At 34.1% G+C, this 25,421-nt stretch overlaps 1 protein-coding gene across 3 annotated transcripts in view; it reads right to left on the bottom strand.

Annotated features, from left to right (window-relative positions):
- Positions 1-283: 283 nt before the first annotated feature.
- The window catches only part of LOC143222864 (synaptotagmin-7-like), a 79,843-nt gene continuing 54,705 nt past the window's right edge, over positions 284-25,421 (bottom strand). The window contains exons 7-10 of one of the 3 annotated variants that reach the window (XM_076449972.1): positions 25,285-25,399; positions 5,395-5,540; positions 5,074-5,126; positions 284-1,890 (exon numbers count right to left, since the gene is read on the bottom strand). In XM_076449972.1, the coding sequence (XP_076306087.1) occupies positions 1,707-1,890; positions 5,074-5,126; positions 5,395-5,540; positions 25,285-25,399 (498 nt within the window). In that variant the 3' untranslated portion in view covers positions 284-1,706. The other 2 variants (XM_076449989.1, XM_076449982.1) reach the window with 2 other exon arrangements.

Raw genomic sequence — 25,421 nt, forward strand, 5'->3', positions numbered from 1 at the left:
CTAATTTCATTATTTGGTTCTTGTGGTTTGAGATCATTATAAACTTTGTCATCTTTGAAAGATTTATCAATTTTGTTGAGGGGAAAGATTAACATTCTAGGTTTGTTTGTTCTTTAAAGCGTTATTCGAATCTAACGAATTAGTCGTTTTGTGTGTGTTTGGATTTAAGTAAGAGAAACTGCGCCATACAGTTCTCTTTGTAAAATTTGTAGATGTTATTTCTTGGGTGTCGGAACCACTGCATTTTTTATGTCCGAAGAAATCACTCAATTGACGACCATTGTTGATACATCTTTTAATGTAAAGTTTTTGTGATACAGAAGATCCGACTTATGTAAAAACGACCTCTGGCAGTCTTTACATCTGAAATTTTCTTTTCTAAAAGCCGTCACGATAGAGTTTGGCGAGTGATCTTTACTCAATGGGCTATTTCTCCTGGTAGCCATTGATGCATCACTGATAAAATACAAACATTGAGTTATTTGTGAAAAGACTAAAGTACATTCATTTTATGAATAATATTAGTTTGACAATAAGGTGCAAATGGTGTGTTGTTTTCTAGCGAGCTGTTAATTTTATAAAATACATTTTCTCTTATGCAGATTTCACGATGACCTAAAATGGCTTTTGGTTTATTTCTGAAATTATTCTTTAGTGTAATAATTTTTGTATTAATAATATGAGTCTTTGGGTTACTGCTCCAGTGCAGTCATGAGATCGATGTGTGGGTTATGTGATGTATATTCTAATGTTTTAAGATGAACCTATGTGTTAATGCTCCAGGGTATTAAAAAGATATCCCTGTGGGTTAATGTTTAATATAGTAATGATATTAACTGTCAAATAATTAAAGTTTCTAAGCATATCTACATACAAATATATTAATGATATACGGACACACGTCTGTTTATAATCACTAAAAAAATAAATACATTATATGATTAAATCCCGAAGAGATGTCGCAACCTGCAGCGTAATTTTAATCATGGGACTTAAACAGAAACAAGGCTTGGCGAAATGATAAAACATTGAATTGTATATCTGATCTTGTTATTTATTAGTCATCTTTTGGGCTGGCTACTCGGATATGAACAAATAATGAAACGAGACTGCCAATTTACACTGCATCCACGACAGGAACGGGGCACAAACCATGAACGTTAGTATGCACAGACTAAGTAAGTTAATCACAAACATTCTTTATCTTTGACATTTTTACTGTTGTACAATCGAGAAAAATATATCTTCCATTGTGGAAGATTTAATCCATCTTTTTTTCTTTGTCTCTCTCTCTCGCTCGTAATTTTGGGTTTATAGTTTTTGACTTAAGTTAATAACAAATTTTTGTTTCAGGAGAAACAACAAAAAATATATTAAATTCCGATAGAATCACACATAATTGTATTGAAATTTCAGTGGACATATTATCACGAGTTACCGTTAAATACCACAGTGACAACTATTTATTTATTTAGCTAGTGCTGGGTATCTATTATAGCACACATCTTACCTGATTGTCTCCTTGTCTTTGCACAACCAAATTTTTGACACCTAGATGACGTTCTAACGCGATCAGTTAGCATAAAACCCAAGCATGGTTTTTATCGAATTTTATGATTTTATTTCAGCCAAAAAATATATGAAATGTTTGTTCTAACTAGAATTAAAAGGGATCTAATGTTGACGACAGAAGAGTTTTATATACTTTAGTATACGTATAAATATATATTCTTCTCCTCAACCGTAGCACCTCTAATATTTCGAACCTGTAAAATATGCATGCAGGCGATAACGCGATTACGTTGGCCGGTTCCATGTTTCAGTCTCTTCCATAAAAGACGCACTTTTCTGTTCCGTCCTCTAATTGGTTGAAACTCCACCAGTCTGCACCTAAATTGAGATTATACGTCGATATAAACTTGGATGTATAGACATGTAAACCCATAATGACCAAGTTGTCATGTATTTTGTGGTGACCAATAGCAGAAACATTGTTTTATAGTAACTTCCTAGAGTTCTAAATATAACTTACATCTATAAGTGCTCATTGTAAAGAGTGATATTTAGTATCACAAAAAACAACTGTTTTATAGTATCTTATCCAATATTTTCTGAAGTTTTTAATGCAGTTCTCCACTCTTGTTTTTCAAACTATACATAACTCTAACCCTTTCTTTTTTATTCAGTGTAAACTGGGAAATTTCACAAAATATAGAAGTTTGATATATAATTCATTTATTGTATATTATATTGTGGAAAACCTCTATAAACTGTGTATCGTTAAATTAAGTGTAAAAACCCTTAAAACAGTTATTGTTTTTTTTATTAAGCATAAAGTTATACAAAGGGCTATTTGTGTTCTTCCCATCACGAGTATCGAAACCCCGTTTCCAGCAGTATAAATCCGCAGACATACCACTGTGACACGTGTGGGCCTTTGATAAGATCACTCCCAAGTTTATTAATATAAACTATAAAATGTCTGGGCCGAGCGTGTTCTAGCAGTGCACATGCTGGATTGTTGAACTAGATTTCTATGACTCGAGTCCTCTCCTTAAAAATTCGCTCTTTTCATTTTACAGCCATGATGGCGGTATAAAAGTGACAGTCATCAACTATTCAACTAGAACAGCTCAAAAATTGGCTGTTGATGTTATTTTAGACCAATAATTCGTTATCATGGAAGACTGCTTATTAATTCTGGGATCTCTAACCTAGCCGCTTAGCTCATGCGAGCACTAAATAACTTCAAACCCGTAAAAGAAAGTAATCACTCACCACTATAAACAATCGGAATTTTTTTAACGTTTTTAAAGTTAATGATAGAATAGCATGTTCAATCGAATGTTTTATATGAACAAATACCATTCACCCTGTAGTAGTAGGCTTAATTGTTAAAACATTTTTTCCAGTTAACTCAGACTAGTCAACTATGTGAGAAAATGATTATTGGAAGTCCACCAAATATGCATGCCCTTTCAGCCATGAGACTTATAATGTTACAACCACTATTTGTTGGTAAAATGTAGTCCAAGAGTTGGGAGTGGATAGTGATGACCAACTGCCTTTCCTCTAGTCTTTCATTGCTAAATTAGGGACAGCTACCGCAGATAACCATTGCATAGCTTTGCACGAAATTCCAAAACAAACAAACTGAACAAGCTTATGGTGCATCGTAAAGTAAATAATAGATAAATTAATGATGTAGAAGGTAGCTACATTAACCACAATGAATTTACCATTGTCCAGGTGACTTGGATATTATCCGTATTCTACAAAGTTTTATGTTATCTATAAAAAAATCACTTATTAAGTAACTTCTACCTTGGTTTAAAAGATGTATGAAATTTTGATGTTTTATCGTGTGCTGAGACAGATAGTTCAATTAATTATTAAGTGAAAAGAGGATTAAAATCTCAACCTTTTGTGGAGACTTACACTTTGAAATGGTAATTATCAATGATATAATTCTTGGTTTAGCTCGTTAAGTACAAAATCAGGAATCAAATGTTGTTGACGCTTCCATTCACAAGATATTCTGCAAATTTTTCTGACGTTCCTTCAATGTATTTTTGTCTTTTGATGCAACATTGAAGCGTTCAAGGAAATAGTGTGAAATTTTAGCCTAAAAATATAAATATGGTACCTGTCCTGTCAACGCTAAAGTAATGTTATGAGCCTTTCAACCATGTACTCTTGAAAAATATCGACATTATTTTCACCATTTTTAACTTAATCAGTTTCGGTTAGATGGAGATCTCCAATAAATATCGTTTTACAGTTTACATATTTAATCCTTGTAAAAGAACTATAACCTTTAATAATTTGTAATTTCGTTAACCCAAGCAACGATTCTCACAGTATAAATGTTGTTTAAAAAGCTTGAAAGCGGTGGAGCCTGTAATTTAATTTCTCTATAAAATGGCTAAGTTTTAAGACTGGAAATGAGTTGGTGTCACAAAAAATAATTAATATAAAATATTAGAAATCGACTTTCACTCTCTTTCTAGTTTATTAGTTTGAAAGAATTTCCATCTTATAACGCTAAACTTCGAGGTTCTATTCCCTTCAGTGGACAAATCACAGAGACCTCTGTCTTTAGTAATTAGTAAGAATCCAAATCTTATATACAGGATATAAACATATGATATGCCTTTGATTGACATAGGTTAAAGTTCTCTCGGTGCTACTGTTAGGAAATACTGTCCATTATGAAATAAAGTTCAAAATATACTTTCCACGCGCATTCTTGACAATACCATAATGTTAATACATTATGGTATTGAAATTCCGATACGGCATCACAGCTCATACTGAGCTCAGATCACAAAAGTAGTTTAAACAAAAACGTGTATCTTCTAAGGGACGTTTTGTAACATTCTATGTTATGCTCATAAGCATCTCACGTTCCATAAACTTAAGATCACAATCCAATAAAGAGAATAAACGAAGTATCAACGTCTGCAACCTCACATTCTTGAGTGTCAAGAAGTGAAGACGTTTTTTGTGTATTTAGCGTCATCTCTTACAATTTTATACTTTTAGTATAATAAAAGAAAATAACTGAATGCCTCACCTATATGATGACTTAGTTGATTCAGTTTGTTAATGATAGGGGGAAAACCAACAACAACTACGCATCTCGTATTGTAAAAATGATTTTGTAGAGCATGCATTTCATTTAGATAAATATTATAGCCTTCAAACATAGAGATGGAGTTTCTCGACGAATTACTCACTCAATCCTCCATAGGAGTCAAAACCTTACATTTTGTAAAATAATAAAGTGACCTTATTCAAAGAATAAATAAACTATTTCGTTAAAATATAATAAACTCAGTAAAAACGGAATGAAGAGCCTAAAAACCAGAGACGGGTTATGGATTTTATCATTCTTACTAACATGATAACAATACCTCCCAGTAGCAGTATGGTATGTCTAAGGACTTATACCTCTAGAAAACGGGTTTCGACAACCCTGGTAGGCAGAACACAGATAACCCTTTATGTAGCTTTGTTCTTTATAATAAACAACAACTTTTCGACAAATGAGTAAAAATTCCAAAGATATACCTCAAATCCAAAGTGCTTCTTCCACCTATGTAATCCTTGAGTATTTTCATAAGCTGGAAATCAATAATTAGAAAGCACATATTCACATATTACAGTGATATTAACTAACAAATACGAGCATGGAAAACAATTACACAATAAATATAAGAATTACAGCTATAGCCGAATAAACCTTAATAAATATATGATGACTTGACCAGTTTGTATAGCTCGTCAGTCTGCGTTTAAATACACGCCCAACTAAGTACAATATTTTGTTAATCTTTCTACTGAGTGCAGCTAGTCCTCTTAGCTTTGCGTGAAATACAAAATAAGTCAAACCAATATTTCTACAGGATACACGGTTTCATGCATTTGACCAGTCGATGTCATGTCCTCCTTACTCCTTGAACGAGTAATTATTTTCGCTCTTGATGTCTCACGTAGTTCTTCGGTGGTCCAGCGATAAGTTTCAGGACTTATAAACACTAAAATACAATATCCAGGTTTAATCTCCAGGTGAGCACAAAACAGCTATATCATAGTGTAATTTTGCGTTAAAATAAAATAACAAATGTTTCACGTTTATTACACAAACAATTAGCTGGAAAATATTTATAGATTGTGGAAAGCTTCAACATAGGTTCTAACACAATTACATTAATGAAAATAATATCAGAAAATACAAACGATAAATTATAACAGTTTCATTTTGGTTTGTTGAACATTTTGCGCAAAACTACTCGAGGACTATCTACGTTAGCCGTCCATAATTTACTTGTAATAGACTAAAAGGAATCAGCTAGTTAGCACCATCCACCGCCAACTCCTGTGCTACACTTTTATCAACAAATAATGGGATTGACTATAACATTATAACGCCCTCACAGCTGAAAGAGCGAACGTGTTCGGTGACAAGGATTCAAATCCACGAATTCTAAGAGTGCACAACAAGTTGCAGAAAGGTTTCTTCTTTGCTTCATAGTTTTGTCGATTGATACATTTAACTCACAAAAATCCTCACAGAGCAAGATTCATTTCACTATCTTTGAAACAAAAACGAAATCAAAGTCTGTTTTTTTTACCTGTCAGAATTACCAGCTTATAAGTCGAGAGTACATTGTCATTTGTAGATAAGTACAGAGTTCCCAGTCTCCGATAATTCATTACTCCTTTCCTATAATTGAAACAATCGTTAATGCTCACCGTGCATTATAAGCGGGACCACTAAGTGCATTTGGAAAAGCAGTAATGAATATAGTTATTAATTATAAAAATAAATAACGTGTATACAAAAGAAAACAAAAAAACATTCAATTCTGTTAGTTTTTCTCTTTATGTTAATATTTTTTTCTGCCGATACAAGATCAAATAAAGATGAATTTTTCAAGGGTTTGAACGAGAAACGGGTACAAATAGCATGTAAAATATATTTAACTATACACTAAGTTTCTTGTTTTCAAATTTAAAAGACTCGATGATTTTTACATACTTGTTAAATGTTATAAAAACTATTCATGATGTTTTAAAAACACGTAGGTCCAAGAAGTCTATATAAAAATGAAATAGAAACCCTATAAACCCGAGCGCTTTCGAAAGGTGGACATTTCTTCTTCATGGGGGCAAACTAGAACACCATGTCACTTGTATGTTTAACCTTTTCTTTACTTTTCCTTTTCATAAAATTGCAGTTTTTAAAATATCCTATCTCACTAGGTTAACTTTTTCTTTCAGTGATTATAATTCTGAACTAAAAATGACTAATATGAACAACAAGTAGTTTTTAGTTGATGAAAGTTAAGCAATAATGATAAAGTTTGGTTTGATTTTCGCGCAAAGCTACACCAGGATTATCGAGGCTAGCCGTCTCTAATTTAGCAGTGTAAGACTAAAGTGAAGACAGTTAGTCACCCCTACCCACCGCCAACTCTTGAGATACTCTTTCACAAAGGAATAGTGGGATTTCACGTGACGTTATCACAACCTAACGGATGAAAAGGCGAGTATGTTTGGCTGAAAGCAGTAATGAAAATAGTGATTTTTAAGACATGATAAGAAGAATAGTGTGGCTTTGTTAAATGAAATAGGCTATGTCAATAAAATTAGTAAAACTATAAGCGATAATAACAAATCTGTGAAAATATATAAAGGTTCAACGAAAACTACTGAGAATTAATAACAAAAATATTTGTTACAATTGATTAATAATATTCTATTAGTAAATAATGAATATCGTACAATAAGACCAATTGGTTTCAATGCAAAGACTATGTTACGTACAGGATTCCTAAGATTCGTAAAGATTGATGTTTTTTGAGATCAATAGTGCCAGGTTAGTTAAGTTTTTGAAACATTTAATAAAACATGAATGCACCACAAAAACAGGTTTGAGTTTTCAGAAGAACCAAGAAACATGCCTTTTAGAAAAGAGTCGTATTTTATTAGTTTTGATATAGAGTCTATGTGTTCAAACATCTCGCTGAAAGAGACTACAAACTGGAACTATGGTACTACAATAATAATAACCAAACAATATTTTCTTAGCATGTATTTCAAGACCTCACGAATTATATCACTAAGAAATCTCGTTATCTGCTTAATAACGAAATATATGACCGACCGGATGAGGTAAAGATTGGTCTAATCACTTGTAAATATATTTCTTTGCCACCACGACAAATAGTGACTAGAATATTGTCTTACAGAATAAAAGCTATTATATAGTGTAGAAGGTACGTGGACGATGCTTATATTATATTGTATTATACATGGAGAGGTTGAACAAGATGAGTTTTTCTTTCCTTCTTTCTATATGAATTACTTCAACAGTGAATATCCCAATATCAAATTCACTGTTGAATTACCGGCACAATCACAAACTTTCTATTTTAGATTTATTTCTTCATAATAATATTGTCAAATTTTGATATGGATTTTTTTTTCACACACAAATAACTAGGTTGTAGGTTTCTATCAAACTTCTCTGTTGTATCCTAGATTATTAAAAAACACATTTCTATTGTACACTAAGTTTATATTAAACATTTCTTTTGCATTCTATGCTTCTATAAAACAATTCTATCATGTTCTCGATTTTTAGGAAGCATTTCTTTCGGGTTGTAAGTTTCTATCAAACTTTTCTGTTGTGTCCTAGATTTTTAGGAAACATTACTTTACGTACTAGGTTTACATCAAAGATTTCTATTATTTTCTAGGTTTTCATCAAACAAAACTGAGATCGCAACAAGTCCTTCTTATAGAGTCTCAAATATTACGATGGAAGTTTCTAATTCACGTGTGAAACGAGCATCTGTGAAACTTCCACGAGATAATAGTCATGAATTGGTAACAACCATGATCATAATAAGGGCTAGAGATCCATATATCATGTTTATACAGTACTATGAGATGTAATAAACTGAATATTCTCGCCATAATAGAAATAAAAATTACAAATTAATGTCTTTTATGAAAAACTGAGAAAATCAACTACACAATTTTGGTCAATCGTAAGCTTTATTTATTTATTGGTGCAACTTGGCTCCTGTAATACCTCAAGATCAATAATAAAATATGTTAATAATAATGTGCCACTACGTCCAAGTTTACATTTATTATACATTCATTATCATTATATTCTCGCGAAGAAACATGATTCCTTTCACTGATTAATTCGAGAATTCTACCTACTAAAGCAAATAATAAAAAAGGAGCTCATACATGTTTTACAGGTAAGATACATGTATAGTACATCATACACTTTCCAAGTGAATATAAATATTTAAGTTAGTGTTAATACAGGAACTCAGGACCTAATGTATAGATTAAATTGATATAAATTTGACAAATATCGCAACCTTATAGCAAGATAATAAGATACCAATGCTGATAAACTATTTGTTTTATCACAGTTGTCATCAACATAATCCTTTTTTCTCCATCTTTTATAGAATAACATCGCATACTTCTTTGTGGAACCAAGGAATTTTATTTAAACCATAAAGCTCACATTAGAGATCAAGCAAGCATTACATTCGTAACTATAAATACAGAAACTGTATATACATTATGAATAAACTGAAAACAGAAGTTAGCATTAAAATATACCGTATTGACGTGATTTCTGAACTACAATATCACTAAGCCAAATGTTACAAAAGATCTCACTATTTTAAAAACAACGATTATTTTATACACAATTATAAAAGTGAGGCGCCATCTACTGGCATGTAGTCTTTAATATGTAAATTTGTGATCTGGTAACTGTATACAACTTGATTTTTGCAAAACATTACACTCTTGAGGATGACGCAGTGATGTATGTTGAAACATGTAGTGTGTGATGCTGTTTTCCGGTCTCATCGGGTTTTTACCAATTTGTGTCCTTTACAAAATCTTATTTTTATTTTATTGCAATTTCGAGACTAGAAATAGTCTCGTTTTTAGAATTGTGTATGAAATAATCGTTGCTGTTTTTTTTTAATTGAGAGTTTTTAACATTGGCCGTTACATAACTGTCAAGTAAGTTTAAAATCCACTAGCTAATTACATTGTTGACTTTGGTGGTAAACACTTTTGTCAATAAAGAGCTGCTTTGGAAATAGTAAAATCGTTACTACGTACGATTAATATTAATTTTACGGCACAGAAGAAAAATATTGTAACAACAATCCAGCGTTACTGAAAAATAATAAAGTATACATTATGTACCATGGCAACAATTCGATATCAATAAATAAACACTTAGCATGCTAACAATACAACATTCTTAAATAAAATACAATCCATTTATCACCAAGGTCAGCAACAATCGAAAATCGCCAAAGACAGTATGAGCTTTACATCATATATGAAGGCAAGAATCCGATACCATTAAATACAATCTATACATCAAGTAACAATGCAACATGCCATACGTACACTAATCTAACGTTATCAGAAGAAAAACACAATCTCGATTATAACTTGGAAGTACGTAGTTTTTGTCAAACAGTCAAATCTATGTATCATAAATCGAGCCAACAGTCAAATATTAAAATTGAAGAAACTAAAGCAACTTTATCCAATGTTATTTCACATTGTTTCTTTATGAACATTTTAAACTACTCATACAGTTTTTATAATAGCGGGAGTGAACTTGGCAGACGAACTTCTGTGGTAGGTGGAGGGCGTTCTAATCTTAACAGTGTAACCTCCCTGTCAAGAGTGTACCGAGAGGGATAAAAGAAGAATGGAAAAATTACCCACACATGACGGGGTCAAAAGTGAGCAAATTTTCGGCGTCACTGAAAGAATGTTGTGTGTTCTTTGATTCCTTCATGATCCCTGAGGAACCGTGTTTGAAACTGTGTTCGTACCACCACCCACAGTTTCGCAATGCCAAACCTGGCACACTTGTTGAGGTTCTGTGGTCGACTGTGTTACCAAGGTTTATTTTCTGGTATGGATCCCTCTTGATGTAGCTATATAAATAATTGGGGATAATGGAGGCGCTTCATCGGTACTTTGAGGCCTTTCATTCCCGCATCAGAGAGCGAGTATTTAATGCTAGTATGTTATCTAAACAGTTTTTAGATGACTAATAAGTCTTGGCAACAATGGTTTTAGTGTTGCTATAACGTGTGAGGAAGCTTACGTGACAATTCACATTTCAACCACGTATGTAGCAAATATTGTCAATATTCCTACCAACAACTGAATGAGGAAATGCATTGTTTTGTTATGTGTTAAAGTTCTAATGATCTAAACAAAATAAATCTTAATTGGTTTATTAATATATTATGGCCTTTAATGATCAAATGATGTTTTATACAATTTTAGTTTTAACATTCTTCCTTCGTTTCAAACTTCTGAACAAACCATATGATGTAAAAAGAAACTTTAAACATATTTCGTTAGATTTACTAAAACGACGAACACTATACAGGTATAACGATACATATGAATAAATAACTGATAATTTATTACAACCTGCTTCTCATAGAATAACCAGAAAGTCGAGAGTGTGACTAATTTTTAAATTCTATTCGTTAACTAAAGAAGTATATTACAGAAAGTAAACAGTCAGAAATGTTTTTGTTTAATACGGTTTTACACTTAACTTTTAATTTATTATTTAGAGAATTACACGTGAAAAACGTTTAGAAAATATTTTTAAACATCGAAGAAAGAGCTATAGTGCTAACATCATCTTTTAACAAAGTTCTCATACTTGGATGTATAATTTATTAAAAATAACATGAAAGCGGTTCCTCTCTATTATCCGAAATGTCGCTACACAAAATTCTATGTACCTTGAACACAGTAGCATATAAGTTCTACGTCGGTTCAGCCACAAAGGATCAAAGTTTATGATCATTCCTGATAAGAAATTAAATGTTGCCTTTAAATTTTTAAGGAATGTGACAAGAACTTTATCTGTATGTGTGTACAATACCACACAATAATAATCTGCACTTCTCTGAATGTCAATTTCCCAAAGTTTTATGTTTTTATACCAAAATTGGTAATTAATTCTATAAAAATGTCCGAACGCATTGTAGAAAATTTCAAAATATTAGCTCTTACCATAACTACAGCACAGGAGATTTTAAACTACAGAGGCGTTTATATCACTTCAAACTAATGTGCGTAATGTACCTTTTTCCCGATTGTCCTATCTTTAAATACTGCACTTTTAAACTTTACTTACGAAACATAAAGAATATTTTATGATCGTTAGTTATCTGCGCCAACAGTTTATATTCTGTAAAATTTTAACCGAACAGTCAGCAATGTATTTTAAAAAACAATTCACTTTGATGACGAATTACAGTGAACGATTTCCGCAATTGGAATTTTGGCAGGAATACTTATATCCAAATATCATTCATGGAATAAAAAAGTCGACAAACTTTTGACATTTTTATGATTTAACTATTAAAGTGATTGTTTGTTGTTGGTCGCAAATGTGTCCAATGGGCCACTTGTGTTGTGCTCATCGCAGTGATCGACGTCAGTTTTTGGCCTTATAAAATTGTAAGGTAACCACATAGTCACCGGGAGACAATAGTTAAATAGGAATGGGGAATTGTGCTGTATTTAAGCTTAATATACTACAAATATCTCCTTGTTAAAATTAAGATATAGACTGATTAATATATTTGTCAACAGATTTACAATGCTAAAATCAAGGGTTCGATTCTCCTTGGTGGACTTAGCAGATATCCCAATGTGGCTTTGCTATAAGAAAAGCACACACATTAAGATATTTGACATAACAGTAAGATCAGAAAATTTTTAGAAATTCGACTATATGATACTAATTCTATTTTATTTCCATTTAAAAACTGTTTTTTTACATTAACTATAAGTAACTTACATTGTCTATCTTAACATGACTACACTGTATAAATAAGAACTGTAAAATCTAGGCCATAGATGACTACTATACTGTATAAATATCAACTGTAGGATCTAGGCCATAGATGACTACACTGTTTAAACAAGAACTGTAATATCTAAGCATAACTACGCTATATAAACAAAAAATTCAAGTTTGTGGAAGATAAAGGGCATTTATAAAAAGGCTTTATGCTGCTTTATTTGTTATACTTTAAGACTATACCTTTGACAATTTTTATTCAATCACAAGAAGACGTTTTGTATTTACTTAAATATACCTTACTCTTTTGAGAACATTTTGTAGACTTCTGTATTTGGCAGAACAGTCTCTAACTCTCATAAGTTGATATAAATGGATTTTACTTTTTACACAATTACTGATTTCACTAACACTAGAGGGATTTATAACTATAAAATTTTTACTTAGGAGGTGAGAACTTCACTACCTTATAAAAAGTAAACACGCTTCAATCAGAAGTATTCTCGGAATTTATAATTTAGTTTTGAAATATCTAAATATGAAATTTAATGATATACTTCCGGTTTTGAAGGCCAATTTTTAACTTATTTTTCTAACAAATTATTAGAAAATTCACACAGGATTTTAAATCCTTGTAATGTGTTTTAAACTGCCCAGATTATGAAATGTTTGTAGATACACCAAGCACGCTACATTGGTTAATACACAATCTTTAGCATTAGGCTAACATATCACAATAAGAACATCTAATGGAAAAAATACGTCTCACATTTCACTTGGAATATTTCATCGTAACGTGTGCCATTGGGTTACTTGTTTTCTTGGTGATTGCTTCATGGCTTTCCAATGGTGTTCAGCACTGCCACTTGCGCAAGAGCCAATCAAAATTTTACCCACGTGATGATCACGTTTCACGGAACCCGGAGGAGTTGTGGGAGTCTCCGGTGAGGACATCGCACTATTGTGTGGATCGCGGTGACTGACAACAACAATAAAAACGACATTTTCCATTTCAGTAGATGGAACGTCAAAAGTCAAAGACTCATTGAAGCAAGGCGATTTAGTACCTGGGCGGGTGCTCGTTTTCTTCTTTTTCCAAAGTTTACCATTGTGAATCAGCAAGATTCGAACGTATGGCACTGAACAATGAAGAAAAAAGGTTGTGATAATAAAACTGCACTCAACTCTTATTAACTATAAAGCATACACACATACTATTTTACAATATCTGTTCACGACTTCTAACAGAAATGTTTTTATTCGAACTTGATAATCTAGATCAATCCAGAAGTGTTTGTTTGTTTTGAATTTCGCACAAAGCTACTCGAGGGCTATCTGCGCAATCCATCCCTAATTTAGCAGTGCAAGACTAGAAGGAAGTCACCACCACCCACCGCCAACTCTTGGGCTACTCTTTTACCAGCGAATAGTGGGACTGACCGTTACATTATAACGCCCCCCACGGCAAGCATGTTTGGTGTAATGGCGAATCGAACCCGCAACCCTCAGATTACGAGTCGAGCGCCCTAACCGCCTGGCCATGCCGGGGCGCATTTGTTTTTATTGTCTTACAAATGCATTCTATTAACAATGCTTTTCAAGTAAAGGTGTTTTTATTTATCATATATCTTCGAAGGAAAAAGGATCATTTTGTGAAAGTTTTTTAAGGTTTATCTGCTTTGTTGTTGTTAATTAAGTGTTTTACATAAGGTTATCGGATATTTCGTAGCAATTCTGATCACTTCCCAAGATTTTCTAAACATATATATTTTCAAAGTATCAAAACCAAATATTTCATCCTTTAGCAACAGCTATCTAGTTTCTTACTTTTTCAAAGATATTAGATCAGAAAAAAAAAGCAGCAAAATTTTAAGAGTAAAAAATCTAACGTTTAAAACTAAAACTAAGTACTTTTTGTAACTGCGGGAAGAGAATTTCATTTAAGATATAATTCCATATTAATTTACGGTGTGTGTGTATGTGTATGAACTTGTTTGTTTGTCCATGAACTCTTGCCACAGTTTTGGAGCTAACAGAACTAAACTTGGAGCGGGCGCACTCGGGGTGGTTCAAGGGTGTTCATATTTACAGCCATTTTAAACCCCATATCAAGGAATGCTAAACTATGGGCCTTGGTGTAGTTTTAAGGTTGAGGAACCCGGATCAAGCATCACATTTTATGCTCTTGGCCTCAATTAGAAACTGAGGACGCCTGCCTGAAACGATGTTCATATTCCAACTCACAAGTTAGCTCAAGTGCTCATGTACCACAGGCGGATATCCTAACAGGTTTCGTTTCGGGTACATATCCTTTCTATGAAGTATCTGAGGGTAACAGAGAAACTTAACTAGTACACTGGGGCCTTCGCGATTTCGATGATACACTTAAACACCCAAAAGGAACAGGGATATTTTACGCTAGTTTTAAAAGAAATTAAATTTTTTGGAAGTAATGAAAAAATTAGATAAGGTATGTTTATGAACTACGCTGTCCAGTAATACAAACAATAAGTAATACAAAGGGCTGAGTAGGTTATGTCAATAAAATTTAAAATATTGAAATCACAAAGTTGAGTTACAACCACAGTTGATATTGGTTGTTTGATTTAGTGTTTTATGGCACAAAGCAGCTAAGCTATCTGCGCCAAACGTCCGGTAAAAAGTTAAAAGTAAATTTAGTAAAATTCATAAAAGGAAATTAAGGTAAAACAAAGTTTTAAAAAACGACATAAATAGCATAAAACCAATGTTTACATCTAGTCTACAACGTCAAGAGAAAAACTACAGTAATTCAAGTTGTAAAGGACTTTCTGTAGCGTGACTGTAATAATCATAACTCACCAGGAAGACTAACAGGTAACTACAAAAACCACTGTCAGTCACCTGACGTTGGCCTTTCCAGTCCTGGTTTCGAGTTACTTAATGTTACGGCCAGTTTCTAATTTCAAATTGAACTAGATTAACTGTGATTTTTAAAAGGGAGCCACATTTAAAAGGTGTGATGTATAAATTAAAAAACTTAAATGACATTAAAAAGCTTAATGGCCTTTAAAAAACTAAAGCATTACCAAGATGGACAGTATCACCATCACCAATAACACTGTCTAATGTTATGGACAAACCTTGGTACAGAACATGTTTAAAATAGTATCGTCGTTGAGAGTCGTAACGATGACAAGAAAGTAAAATGTGGCTTATTGTGATCTGAATGTTACACATACTACACAATGGTGCATCACTTCCAGATAAAAGAAAACGATGAGTTAAAAAACTGTGACAAATACGTAGTCTAGTTAGAACAACTTCCTCTTTCTGATTCTTACGGAAGCAAGACTGTTAAACTCCAATATAGGGCTTTATTTGGAAAAGCTTGTTTTCGCGTTGCTCACTCCAAGTCGACTGTCAGCTGGCACGGAGCCGAGCCTTGAATACAGGACCATAGTCCATGTATGGGACAAGCACAGCGGTGATAGTGCCAGAGCAGATAGACTTAGCTACAGTGTTGGCAAGCTCGTTTTCGCGAATATCAATGTGGCCCGGTATCCAGAAACACTGGATAGAAGTAGATGTTAAAGAGAAAGGGGCCAGTCGGTTTTGAATATCGGCGAGAACAGGGTGCGAACCAACGTGAAGCAATTCCAGGGCCAGTAGAGAACTAAGCAAATCAGTATATATAGTGCAGTTTGAGTACTGCTTAGCTCCTATGTGATCCAAGGCAAGAGAAATGGCATACAGTTCAGCAGTGAACACAGAAGCTGTAGAGGGGATTCTTCGTGCAACCACTGAACCACAACAAACCATGGCAGAACCCACACAGTCACCTGATTTCGAACCATCTGTATAAACAGAAATGGAAGGATGGTTTGAAAGATGCTCAGCAAATAACAGACAGTATTTCCAATCAGGAGTGTCTATTTTTCTCAGATTACTTAAAGATAGGTTACAACTGGGGACTGTAAGAAGCCATGGTGGGATGGGCTGACCAGTGAATACAGCAATGTTATCCAAGGACAGACCCAATTCATCCAACTGCGCCTGGATACGAAGGTCAAAAGAAGCAATGGCAGACCATCTGATCTGAAAAAGCATGGGCCATCAAGGAAGGAAAACACAACCCCAGATGGGATGCTTTGGTAAGCAACGAAGTTTTGAAGCATATAGTAAAGAAAGCTGCAAACGGCGGAGGTGCAAAGAAGGTTCATGAGACTCTATGTATACGAGGGCTGTTCAAAAAATACGCGGACTGACGTCATAAAACAAAATGTACTTTATTTAGAAGTTACAGGTCTGGGACCCCTTCAAAGTACTCTCCTCCCCAACGCACACACTTATCCCAATGATGTTTCCACTTGTTGAAACAGACCTGGTACGCTTCTTTTGTAATGTCCTCCAGCTCCTTCGTCGCATTTCCCTTAATCTCGGGAATCGTCTCAAATCTTCTTCCTTTCAAGGGTCTTTTGAGTTTGGAGAACAAGAAAAAATCGCAAGGAGCAAGATCAGGTAAGTAGGGGGGGGAGAAGAACAGTGATCGAGTGTTTGGCCAAAAACTCACGAGTGCTGAGGGCTGAATTTCGCAGCAACGCGGTGCATCTTCAATTTTTCGGTCAAAATCTCGTAACAAGATCCAACTGATATCCCAGACTCTTCAGCAAGCTCCCTGACAGTCAGACGTCGATTTGCCCGCACCAGGGTGTTGATTTTGTCGACGTGTGGGTCGTCAGTTGACGTGGAAGGACGTCCAGGACGTCATCATCTTCAATGGACTGTCGACCATCCTTAAAACGTTCATGCCACTTGAAACATGCCGTACGCTTTATAGCAACATCACCGTAAGCCGTGTTAAGCATAGCAAAAGTTTCAGTCGCAGATTTTCCAAGTTTAACACAAAATTTCACAGCAAGTCATTGCTCCTTCAGGTCATTCATTCTGAAATCCGCCAAACGAAAAAATACGGTCAATCCCACTATTTGTTGGTGAAAGAGTAGTCCAAGAGTTGGTGGTAGGTGGTGATGAATAGCTACCTTCTCTCTAGTCTTACACTGTTAAATTAAGGACGACTAGCACAGTTAGCCCTCGTGTTGCTTTGCGCAAAATTTCAGTTTCAAAATAAAGATTATTTGCCTTACTGATCTTACATTCCTAAATCAATCAACTGAATAAGAAAAATCAATTATTTGAAACAATTTTTATTGTCTGAACAAGTATTAAATGTTCTGCATACCATTGCTTCGTAGACACGCATGCAAAAATCCAAAATTAGAAAACACAATTAAACTTATAAAATAACAGCAAATATGAGATAGTAGATGTCTCGACGATGGACCAAAAGTAAATCAATTATGGAAAAGATCACTGAAGTAATATAGTTTTAATGTTCGTGCTTCAGATGTCGTAGATGTTCTGTTTTATATATGGAATGTCATGGTCCACACTAAATTGATATTTATTACGAAACATGTCAGACCAAGCTGGGCACTTTTAACTTATATTGTATAACGTTGTCCATTTTACACTATTCTACATCAGCAAGAATATTGCGTACGTTCGCTTCTTTATCATATCAAGAAGCCATCACTAACAACAATAATCTTACAGCACTACCTCAATTGCTCTATATGTACTTACGGGATATTGTTTTATTGAATTTATTTTATTTCCTCTACACAATACTGAGGGGTGCTTGGCATTTTTCAGATATGGTGTGTACTGTTTTGGGTTTGTTCAATTTGTCAATTAGTACCCGATGTCGCTGTTAAAATATCGTACTAGTTTTTAACCTGACCAACGTTGTCTAAACTAAAGCTATCTACGTAGAAAATTAATCGAAAGTCACAGCTCGATTAGTATTATTATTCAATGCTGATATGGAAAAAATAAATATGTAATACTTTCTACTGTTTTTTTATAACAGAAAAAAACGAACAAAAATAACTCGTACAAACTTTAAATCATCTTTGCTTTTATAATTCTTTTATATCTTATAACGCGGTTTTCTCGGGTAAAAATGATTGCCTCAAACAGCATTAGTCAGGTAAGCTGTATAACGAGATGATAAACAGGATAGGATGTGTGAGTAAACAATGCAGAATTTTCTCTCTCCAAATAAAAATAAACGTTTCGCCATTACAGTTTCATTGGATTCAGTAGTGCAAGAAGTATTTCATGTAAAAATAGACGCTAACGTGTCTTTAATGTCCTACTGTTAGCACTTTCGTAAAATGCTTTCGACAATGGTTATAATGTTATTGTAGTTTCACAATTATTAGTATAGTTATGATGCTAAATATACTACGACTCGATTTTGCGTTACTTATGTGAAGTAAAGACTTAGAAACAGTTTCAAAATATTGCATATTTTGCAACAAAATAAATACAAATTCAGGCGACTGAGATATAAAATTTTGAGTAAAAAAGATACCAACAGTGTCCAAATAAAATATTACATTTGCGTACTTTACCATGGAGATCCCGTCACACCAAACATGCTCGCCCTTTCAGTCGTGGGAGCGTTACGGTAAAGCTCACAATTCGTTAGTAAAAGAGTAGCCAAAACTTGGCGGTGGGTGATAATGACAAGCTGCCTTCCCTCTAGTCTTACACTGGTGAATAAGGGTTTGGTTTGTTTTGAATTTCGCGTAAAGTTACACACAGGCTATCTGCGCTAGCCGTCCCTAATTTAGCAGAGGAAAGGCATCCACTCCCAAGTTTTACCAACGAATATACGATTGACCATCACATTATAACACCCCCACGGCTGAAAGGACGAGCATGTTTGGTGTGACGAGGATTCGAACACGCCACCCTCGGATTACGAGTCGAATGCCTTAACCACCTGGTCATGCCGGGCCGATAAATTAGGGACGACTAGGGGAGCTATTCCTTGTGTAGCTTTGCGCTAAATTAAAACTACAACAAAAAATACTATGGAGACTGGAAGTAGGAAGGATGATCTTCAGAATATTAAAAGGGAAAAATGGTTGCAAGCCTATGTGATACATTAACACACGCAAGCTATAGGTTCTGAATATGATGTGTCTAAACAAACATATGTTTAAACAAATAGGAATTTAGTAACGTGTACCATCATTTGTATATGTTTATTTATTTTGTTGTTGTTGTTAAATAATATAACATAACCTCCATATATTTATCTTTCTAAAATCTTTACCTTTTTTATGTAAGATGGAAATTCGAAATCGTCTTTAGTTGTCTCTGTTTGATGTTCTGTCTTTGCATACAAATTTTCTGTTCGAGTGTTTTTTTTTGTGTTGTTCATGTTTATAAAGCTCATTAATGTGAGTCCAAAATGCGCGTTTGTTAAATTATTTCGGGGTCTTCTTTACCTGCATCTCCATATATACTGCACATGATTTGATAATATTAAAACTAATATTGAGATTATTTTACTTAAACTCGCTAACTAAATTTTGTAGCCTTTCAATTCCTTTGCTTCTCAATAGCCTGAGATTGTATTTATTTTGTTGCAAAATAGAAATGATTTTGAAACTGTTTTTAAGTTTATGTTTTAAATAAGTTACATATGTCAGATGGTACTATAGTAATATAATTAGTATTATAATTTTACTGTGATATTAGAACAATTGTGAAACCACGGTAATATTCTAAACATTGATATAAGCACGTTAACAAATTCTAGAGCAGTAGAACAAAGACAAAACTGTTTAATAAGTTTACGTGTATTTTCACATAGAACAGTTCTAATGCTAACAGCCTTGATGAAGCTGTAATAGTGAAAAGTTGGTAGTAATAAACATTTTTCATTATTATCAGGGCAGTGAAAGCCGTTTTTTTCTAATACATTATTACTAACGTGTCTAAACCATTCCAATATGCGCTACATATTCCCAAAAACATGCTAAATTTAACTTAAATTACCTAAGTTTGAACAAAGAAATAAACGGGTTGAGTTCTGTATTTACCACACAATGAAAACACTATTAGCTCAAAAACAAAACACGATATATTTGCTTGTGAATAAAAAATCACCTTTCACTGGACTCGTGAACATATTAGACTAGCTTTCTTCCCTAAAAGCTATTCAATCCAACCAATCCACTCAAACTTCAGAACATGAATGCTCAAAAGTGCGTTATGTATGTGACTGGTCATTCTCTTTCAAACGTAGAGAAGAAATTGGCCTCGAGGGATCATATAGTCGCTTATATACACTGACTGTCAACATTGAAGAAATCCTTCCACGTGTAGAAAAAGGTGTTATCTCCTGAGAAGGACTTAGCATCTTTCTTAGCATTGTATTATGCAGAAACTGCAGAGTTTTACAATACAATAATGTTTGTAGAAACAATTACATTAAAGTAAGAAAATATATAAACGCAATATGCTTCAAATCCTTGTGTACTACCCTTGAAAATAACTATTTTACAGACAGTCCTACCAATGTGAGACAATGATCAATTCCTTGTTTTACTTAACATATCTTGAACTGATGCACAAAATTCAGGTACATGCAGTTTCAGAGACCTGCCACACGCCAGGGCCCCCCAGTGATTCAGCGGCATGTTTGCGGACTTACAACGCTAAAAACTGGGTTTCAATACCCGTGGTGGGCAAAGCTCAGATAGTTCATTGTGTAGCTTTGTGCTCGATTCAAAACAACAACAACACACGCCAGGCGAGTGCTCTACCAACTGGAGTAAAATTTAAACGCTTCCAAACAAGTCACTTTTTAACACCATGAATTGCTGCAGTAACATAATATCTTGTAAACAGTTCTAAGGTGTATGATTTGTGTTATTTCATCTGGAAATAAAACTCAAGATACTTTTTCCCTGTAGCTCTTTTATCATTCTTTAATATATTTTCAAGTAAGAAAGGATTGCTACTTAGGAACTTGCAAATTTGCACAAAAAACGTGGTTAATGTCATGAAGTTTCCACTATTTAGAACCAGCAAGATTATGTAATTCTGGAATAATGAACACTTAAAATGATGCTTATGTCTAGTCTGTCAGTGGTTCAACAGTATGTTTTGTGGACAGAGCATGATAGCCAATTGTGTAATTTTGTGCTAAGAAAACAACTTCGTATTTCTTAACACAATTGTTAGTGTTTATCGAAAGACGAGCTTAAATATAAAGTCGCTCTCCATGAAAATACTGTATAATAAGATGTAAAGATGTTTACATTTTCCATCACTGTTTTTGAGCTTTTTAAACCTTACATTTTTCTTATAACAGCAACTAATACTCATATAAGCCTACAAGCAAACACATGCATATATATAAACATATCTTGTATAATGTCAAGGACACGCCTTATTAGATATAGTCTATTAGATACAGTGTTGCTTTCTCTGTGTTTTGATCTCAAAGCTGCAAAATAGGCTATTTTTGCAGTGTCTACCGGTAGGAATGAACCTTTAATTTTATAACGTCATAATCTCACTTTCTGCTTAGCTGCCAGAAGTGGCTGATGTTATAGACATCTCATAAGCACTAAAGTATTTAATAGAATACACAACACGAAAGCTCATGAAATTTTTAATTACTTTCTTGGTGGTTGACAGCAATAATTGCTCCTCACCGGGTGCAAATCTCAATATTTCATAATAAACAGAGAAGAAATTGAATGACATGAGGCTTCTATTAAAGTTCTTTTGGCACGGAACTTAAGAGTATATGGTATATTATTTTAAACGTTTTCACCTATAGTGGGATTTCAGCCCTTATTTTCAGAAGTTACCTCAGGTTCTTAGATCACTACGTCAATTCATCACTTGAAATTTTCCACCAGCCTCTTGAGCTGTGGTTACCAAACTTTTTGTTAGCGTAACACCTAATTTTTGTTTGTCTTGGAGAGCCACGAAGGGAAATGTATGCTATGCTTTCCACAAACCATCTGAAGAGAGCCCCAGGACCACGCAGTAAAAATAGTTGCTTTAAACCCTTAAGTCATCAGTTTTAACCTAATTACTGTGGATAGGCAATTCGGCATTAAAAAAAAATATATATATACATATATTAATAAAAGTACCGTGAGAATAATTGCTTTAAATCTTTAAGTCATCAAATTAACCTGATGACTATGGATAGCAATTCGCCATTAAAATTTAAAAATATGTACTAAATATGTTAAATATTTGTTGATATATGTATATACGTATACCAGTGGAATTTCCATTGCTTGATATTTTTTTCTTTTTTTACCCTATATTTCGTCTATTTAACAGTGAAACAAATTAGAGAAAAGAATAACGTTATAAGATTTTTTGCATGATTATTTATCTTTATCTAAAACAGATATAAAGCTATTTATAATGATGTAAGTGTGTTTAGGCATACAGAAACACAAGAATAATAGAAAAGCATTTAAAATAAAACGATTGATAGCTGTTATTACTTGTATCCCTCACTTAAACAACAGCATAAACAAAAACATAGATCGCAGAAACACGTGTAAAATAGTGTAGAATAATCCCTGTTGTGTCTTCATTCTTGGGTGAGTGGGTGTTGCTTCACACATTCACTGCTTGGCATGACCATGTGTTTAAGGCACTCGCCTCGCAATCTGAGGGTCTTGGGCTCGAATTCCAGCCCCACCTAATATGTTTGCCCTTTCAGATGTGGGGTCGTTATAAAGTTACGGTCAGTCCTACTGTTCGTTGGTAAAAGAGTAGCTCAAAAGTTGGTGGTGGGTGGTGATGACTAGCTGCTTTCCCTCTAGTTTTACACTACTAAATTAGGAACGGCTAGTGCAAATAGCCATTGTGTAGGTTTGCGCGAAATTCAAAACAAAACAAAGAACTCTTGAGCTATTATTGTGTGACCGATTAGTAGGATTGATCCTTCACTAATATAGCGCACCCACAGCGCCATGAACCTCTTGGATTCACACTACGATCAAGCTAACCATTAGGCCACGCCTGCCTCACAAAAAACTAAACCAACTTTAACAACTTTTTCAAATATTAACATTTTGTAAGATCCTTTCTAGTCTTACACTGCTAAATTAGGGACGTCTAGCGCAGATAGTCCTTGTGTAGCTTTGCGCACAATGCAAAACAAACACAGAAACACTTTGGAAAAGCTATGTCAGTAATGCAGTTTTGACAAAAAGTTCTGTCCTTTGTACAGACTCACGATAGCATTACTCCATCTTCTTAAGCTGGTTGGAGTCACTATTGTGTCTGTGCTGTCAATTCTTTCAGCGTTAATAAAATGTACAAACACTATCCATGAATTTTTTCCACTATTACTGTGACATTTTATGTTGAACAGACTTAATAATAAAATTATTTCGTATATTGTAACAAAACGGATAATACAATTTCCATTGCTAAATATTTTTGTCGAATTAATCTAAGTAATCAAATAACCTTCTCCCAGGAAAAAAGAACATAACAGTGGACCAGTCCAATATATATATATTATAGAATAAGAAAGATAGGGGAAAGATAATAACAAAAGTCTTTGTTTGTTTGTTTTGAATTTCACACAAAGCTACTCGAGGGCTATCTGTGCTAGCCGTCCCTAATTTAGCAGTGTAAGACTAGAGGAAAGGCAGCTAGTCATCACCACCCACCGCCAACTCTTGGACTACTCTTTTACAAACGAATAGTGGGATTGACCGTCACATTATAACGCCCCCACGGCTGAAAGGGCGAGCATGTTTGGCGCGACGGGGATGCGAATCCGCGACCCTCAGATTACGAGTCGCACGCCTTAACACGCTTGGCCATGCCGGGCTTAACAAAAGTCAAACGTGGTACTTCTCGCTAAGTGTTACCAAACTTTATTGCTAACTTGAATACATAATTAATTTTTGCTTACTTGTTTAGTAACTCTAAACTCATACTTCGTAGAAAAGGAAAGAAGGGAACAACAGAGTTCACGAGCTTCTGAACAACGATTGTTTTTCGAAATCGTTAAGAAAGTGGGAAAAAAACACGTATTTATGTGAAAACAAGTGAAACTGACAGTGGTGGTTAGTCTGTAGAAGCGTGATTAGTTAATACATACAAGTTTTTAACTTCTCAGTCGACTTGATAAAGTTACAGCTAGAGTGTGACTGTTTTAAAGTGTGTTAATATTACTGGTTTATCGAGGAAGAAAAGGGACAAATACTATAGTGCAATGAACTTACAAAAAGTCAGTTATTTAAATAAAACTGTTCAACCTTCAAGTGAATCGGTCAATTTTTCTTACCTTAAAATACTTATAGATTATTGGAGTAAAAGATCTTAAAACTGTCTTACAGACACATAAGTACAAATAGCCTACGTAGTTGCCAAGTATACAGTGGACTACGTAGTTCCCAAATATACGGTGAACTATATAGTTACAAAGTATAAAGTGGACTATGTAGTTGCCAAGCATAAAGCAGACTATATAGTTGCCAAGTATAAAGTGGACTATGTAGCTATGTAGTTGCCAAGTATACAGTGGACTAAGTAGTTGCCAAGTATACAGTGGACTATGTAATTGCCAAGTATACAGTGGAATATGTAGTTGCCAAGTATAAAGTTGACTATGTAAAGCTGACTATGTAGTTGCCAGTGGAAGTATAAAGCTGACTATAAAGTGGAGTTGTCAAGTATACAGTGGACTATGTAGTTGCCAAGCATACAGTGAACTACGTAGTTGCCAAGTATACAGTGGACTATGTAGTTGCCAAGTATACAGTGGACTAAGTAGTTGCCAAGTATACAGTGGACTATGTAATTGCCAAGTATACAGTGGAATATGTAGTTGCCAAGTATAAAGTTGACTATGTAGTTGCCAAGTATAAAGCTGACTATGTAGTTGTCAAGTATACAGTGGACTATGTAGTTGCCGAGAAGTTGTAGGATCATACAACAAATTATAAAAGAGAGAAGATCATAATAGATACCAAAATGCTCCACTTCTTCAGTAACCGAGTGTAGGTTATTGGCCTTGACAATGTGAAAAGTCAGACGCTCAGCTGTTGGAAGATAACTGAGTCCAAATAATATTTCCCCATTGTCCTAATTGTAAAAGAGATGAATT

The sequence above is a fragment of the Tachypleus tridentatus genome, chromosome 1 (assembly GCF_004210375.1).
Source record: "Tachypleus tridentatus isolate NWPU-2018 chromosome 1, ASM421037v1, whole genome shotgun sequence".
Taxonomy (NCBI): Eukaryota; Metazoa; Arthropoda; class Merostomata; order Xiphosura; family Limulidae; genus Tachypleus; species Tachypleus tridentatus.